This window comes from Cenococcum geophilum (assembly GCF_001692895.1).
Source record: "Cenococcum geophilum 1.58 unplaced genomic scaffold K441scaffold_4, whole genome shotgun sequence".
Taxonomy (NCBI): Eukaryota; Fungi; Ascomycota; class Dothideomycetes; order Gloniales; family Gloniaceae; genus Cenococcum; species Cenococcum geophilum.
Window position 1 is genome coordinate 2,269,815 of NW_027137562.1, and position 4,380 is coordinate 2,274,194.

The window sequence follows — 4,380 nt, forward strand, 5'->3', positions numbered from 1 at the left end:
AGGAGCCGCAGTAGAGCTACGGTGACGTCCACAACGCCCGTGACACCCCGAAAATAAGCTTATTGCGATTACGAAGGTTAAGATATTATTATTATTATATAAGGCTTGCAAATGCGACAGCAGCATCGCGATTGGTGTGTGTGGAGTCGCCATATCGTTACTTTGGCGCGTATGCGAGGGCTCCAGATTGATATGGAATATAGAACAGGAGCTCGAAGCTACATATTGAAACGGTACCAAGAACCTCATTACAACTACTGTATATAGTATAGCTTGCAAATTTGACGCGCTTACCGATATGGAGGAGCTCCATATTTAAAAGTCGTCAGATTTACCGAACAACACCCTCATATTCTGATCTGAGCTCCATTTCCGTTTCAATATGGAGCCTCTATATTGAATATGGAGCTGCAACCGAACATGCCCTAAGTTGTAACTTACTTAATCCTAGTCTAAATAACTTTAAGCCACTAACACAAACCGAAATCTAAATGCCTGCTAATAAAACAAGGGACCGAGTGTTATTAATTCTACGCTAAGGCTAAATCAATCCCCTAAGGGATTTAAGAACTTAGGCCCTATACGGATCACGTTGTTCCGACTAGAAGGACTTATGTTCTAGAACTTAACTTTAAGCAGCGCAGGCTGCTAAAGGGTCAACCACCTTGACCAAGAAATCCATTGCAAGCTCTTCATCAACTTTGTTGATCGCGTTGCCTGTATTTCCCTCCAAGCAGACTTTCACCACATCCCTGTACGCTTCTCCGACTTTTCCACCTAAGCTTTTCAAGCTTTGAAGCATGCCGTCCCTTATCTCCTCAGGTTTCAGGCCCTTGGGTATTTGTGCAGGAAGAGATTCCCAGAGAGCTATCTCGATGAGCACTACTCCCAGGCTGTACCAATCGAACTGCTTACGGAAGCCTTTGAACGCATCGGGATGGCGGTAGGGGCTGATTCCGGGGGACTCGATGGACAAGTCTCCGTCGGGGCGCGAGTATTGGAAACCAGTCACGTACATATCCTTGATCGAGATGCGCTCACTCTCAGCTTCGAGGCTATCCCTGTCGAAGAACAGCACGTCGCTGCTTTGGAAGTCCTTGTGCAGCCAATTGCAGGCGTGAAGAAGGCTGAACACGCCAACCAGGGCCTGAGCCAGGCGGAAGCGATCGCCCAATAACGGAGTTGTCTTGGGCAGTTTATTCCCTTGGTTATCGAACTTTGGCGTCAGCCAATCTTCCAGGGTATACCAACCGAGCTGTTTCGAGGTCTCCGACGGAAGCTTGTAGACATATCCACGCGCAGAGTTTGGACCTGTCGTAATCCCGAGGCAAGAAGGAATGTGGAATTCGGGCTGCTTGGGCTGGTAGAGCAGGGTGCCGAGCTTTTGAACCCGCGATAACACCTTGTCACGGTCCGTGGCCGTCAAGTTGGGCCTAATGAACTTCCATTCGACAAAAATTCGTTCGCTTTGGTACCACCCCATTGTTCGAACAGTTTGTGGACCATGTTGATCCATGCCCAAGCCGTTTCTGGGTATTTCCGGAACGGCCAGGCTCGACACTCCTGTGTCCAGCGCTTTAATGGCGGCGCAGTTCGCAAGAAGCGGTCCGATTGTCATCGCCTGTCTGGCAAGCAAACTAAGATCGGAGTTGGGCCTAGAGCGCGAGAGAAGAACCTGGGGCAGTGCGACGGCCATTGTCTCGACTGGGATATATTTCTGCAACAACTCGTTGAGGTCATTGATGGCCTCTTTGTACTTGGCAACACTTTCCTCGAGGACTTGCTTGGTCTTGGCCTTGAACTTCGTTTTCTTCTCAGGTTGAAAGTCTCGCGGCAATGGAGTTTTGTCGAACTGGTCTTCCCCAGCTGGAACCGAGTAATCTGGAAGACTCAAAAGCCCGTGCTCGTTGAATTTTTTCACCATGTCCAACTTTAGCATGTTCACTTGAGCCAGGTATCCCCATACCAATTTTTGTTCTTTTTGGGGCATCGCATCGAAGGGTTCTCTTCCCTTCTTCTGCACCTCTTCCAGCCTCGCCTTCCAACGATCGAGTTTGGATGTCTCGTATTCATACTTCAGGAGAAGCCATTGCGCGTCCTTGTCCTCCTTCACAAGATACTCGATCCATAAATATGTATCCCAAGCCCCTTTTAAGGACGTGATCAGTGACAAGACGGCCAGGCCTTCGCCAACTCCGAACGACATGGTCAGCGGCCGACGGGTGTTCGTTGCCGATATTCCAGCTCAACCGTATGACGTGGACACAACGCGAAGCCAAGTTAGATGGCCAGGAGTGCGAAGAAGCCCAGGTTCGAAAAGTCGCCTGAACTAGATAACGGGATCAAGGGACGGGATCTGGCGATACACACGTTTGGGCATGCGTGCATTTGCAGCCGAGAGCCCGACCCGTTGGTCCGGTCGGGGCAACGGCCCGCAAATATCGGAATGCGCAAGCCACGAGCAGCCACATAAGTTGTGATGGAGGGGGGAAAGTGTGGTTACAGGTCGGCTAGGCCACGCTAAAAGGTCGGCCTACCATAAGCGCTAATGCACAATCCCTGCACGGGGCAGTCTCAACTTAAAACACAAAGTCATGTGGTCAACCGAGCCTAAATCGCTTATCCTACCACATAACTTACCTCTTAATTAAAATTAACTATTATAAATAATTAGTTATAATATATTTAGAATATATTTAGAATATATTTAATATATATTCTAATTTAAAATACTTCTTTTTAGTAATAATTAAAATAAAAATTTTTAAGCTATAAAATAGTATATTAGAGTTAAATATAGCTATAAAAGTAAATTAAGTTTCTAATATATTTTAATCTAGTTCTAAATATATTTTAATTTAGTTCTAATTTAGTTCTAATTTAGTTTCAATTTAGTTTTAATTTTGTTGGTTTTATAAGGTAATATCACGTATCTACAAGTTATAGGTAGTATGATGATTATTATTCTATCTCTCTCTTCCTTAAGGAAGGGCGAGGAGCTTAAGGCTCCTCGCCACGCTAGTGCCGCGGCAACACGTGACGGTAACTTGCCTATATTCCTAACACTAGTAACTCTTCTTTTACGGTTACTATCTATATATATATACCGCTCGACTAGCGTAATAAATATTAATCCTTTTTACTTACTATTGCCGTTATAATATAAGTCTCGCTATTTTAACATTTGCCTTTTAATACGTGGTGCTTTCTTACTTAGGAGTTATAGGTAGATATCTTATTAGGAGGGCCGCTAAGGCGCTAGTAGTAAGCGAGCTAATAGCGATTTTCTATCCTAGGGATAGAAAATCCTAATTAACTAGTTTAAGTTAGGGTCTGCAGAATATTATACTCCTACTCCCTTTTAACCTAACCTTTAACTTATATATGTAGAGTATTTATATTAATAAACGTCTTTAGTGCCTTATTTAGGTTCGCCTTTATTATTATATTTACCGGGTTATCTTAGCTATTAATCTATTAAATCTTAAAGAGTTTTTAACGCTTATAGGATTACTAAAGTGCCATAATATCGATTATAAGGCGCTTCTTCTTTATAGTATTAAGCTTAACTAAATACTTATAGAGGGAATATAAGTCGGTGTATATAATTATAGGGATAACGGGAAGTTTAAGTTAATCTATAATTATCTTTAGGGTAGTTCCAATTGCAATTACTATATTAACTCCGCTAACTATTTTATATATCTTTAACGCTAAAACGCTTTAAGTAACGCGCTTACTTTTAGTTAAGCTCTAATAAATAAGATTACTATAGATTGTAAAGTTATTCTCTCTAGTAGATTTGTTTGTGATAATAATCTTATATTCTAGCTAGAAGCTAAAATCTTTATTATTTATAAATAATCTATTAATAAATACGAAGAGCTTAGCGGTAGGAAGGTTAATAGGCCTATAAAGTAGTCCCCAATTAAGATAGTTTATTTACCAGAAAAGACGCTTATTTAGGGTAAGAATGTTATCCTTAGTTAGTTCCTAATATTAAGCGGCAATAAAGAGATTAAATAAAGCCTTAGGTTAATAGATAAAAGCAATATAAGCTCCGCAAGCACGTTACTCTATATATCCTTACTTTAGAGAATTAACGTTAATAACATTAATCTTCTTACCTTAACCCTTCTGGCGTAAGGCAATGGAATCTTTATTTAGGGAAAGGATGCATTTATTAAAGAGTAATAGTGTTATTAAATTAAGCTTTTCTTTTAGCTTTACTATAAGATTCGCCTTTACTAGCTTATCTTCTTTAAGAGCTAAGAATTGGTCGTCTCCTAAGATAATTATATTATTAGTTTATATACTAACGATTTTAAATAGAGTTCCTATAGTTATAATAAGGAAGCAGGGGTCGAATATAAAAGTAGT

At 41.3% G+C, this 4,380-nt stretch overlaps 1 protein-coding gene across 1 annotated transcript; it reads right to left on the reverse strand.

Moving 5' to 3' along the window:
• Positions 1 to 232: 232 nt before the first annotated feature.
• Positions 233 to 2,344, reverse strand: K441DRAFT_652749 (uncharacterized protein). Its single transcript, XM_067647410.1, has one exon. The coding sequence runs from the start codon at positions 2,204 to 2,206 to the stop codon at positions 632 to 634; it is 1,575 nt and encodes a 524-aa protein (XP_067508797.1). The 5' UTR covers positions 2,207 to 2,344; the 3' UTR covers positions 233 to 631.
• Between the last annotated feature and the right edge of the window lie 2,036 nt (positions 2,345 to 4,380).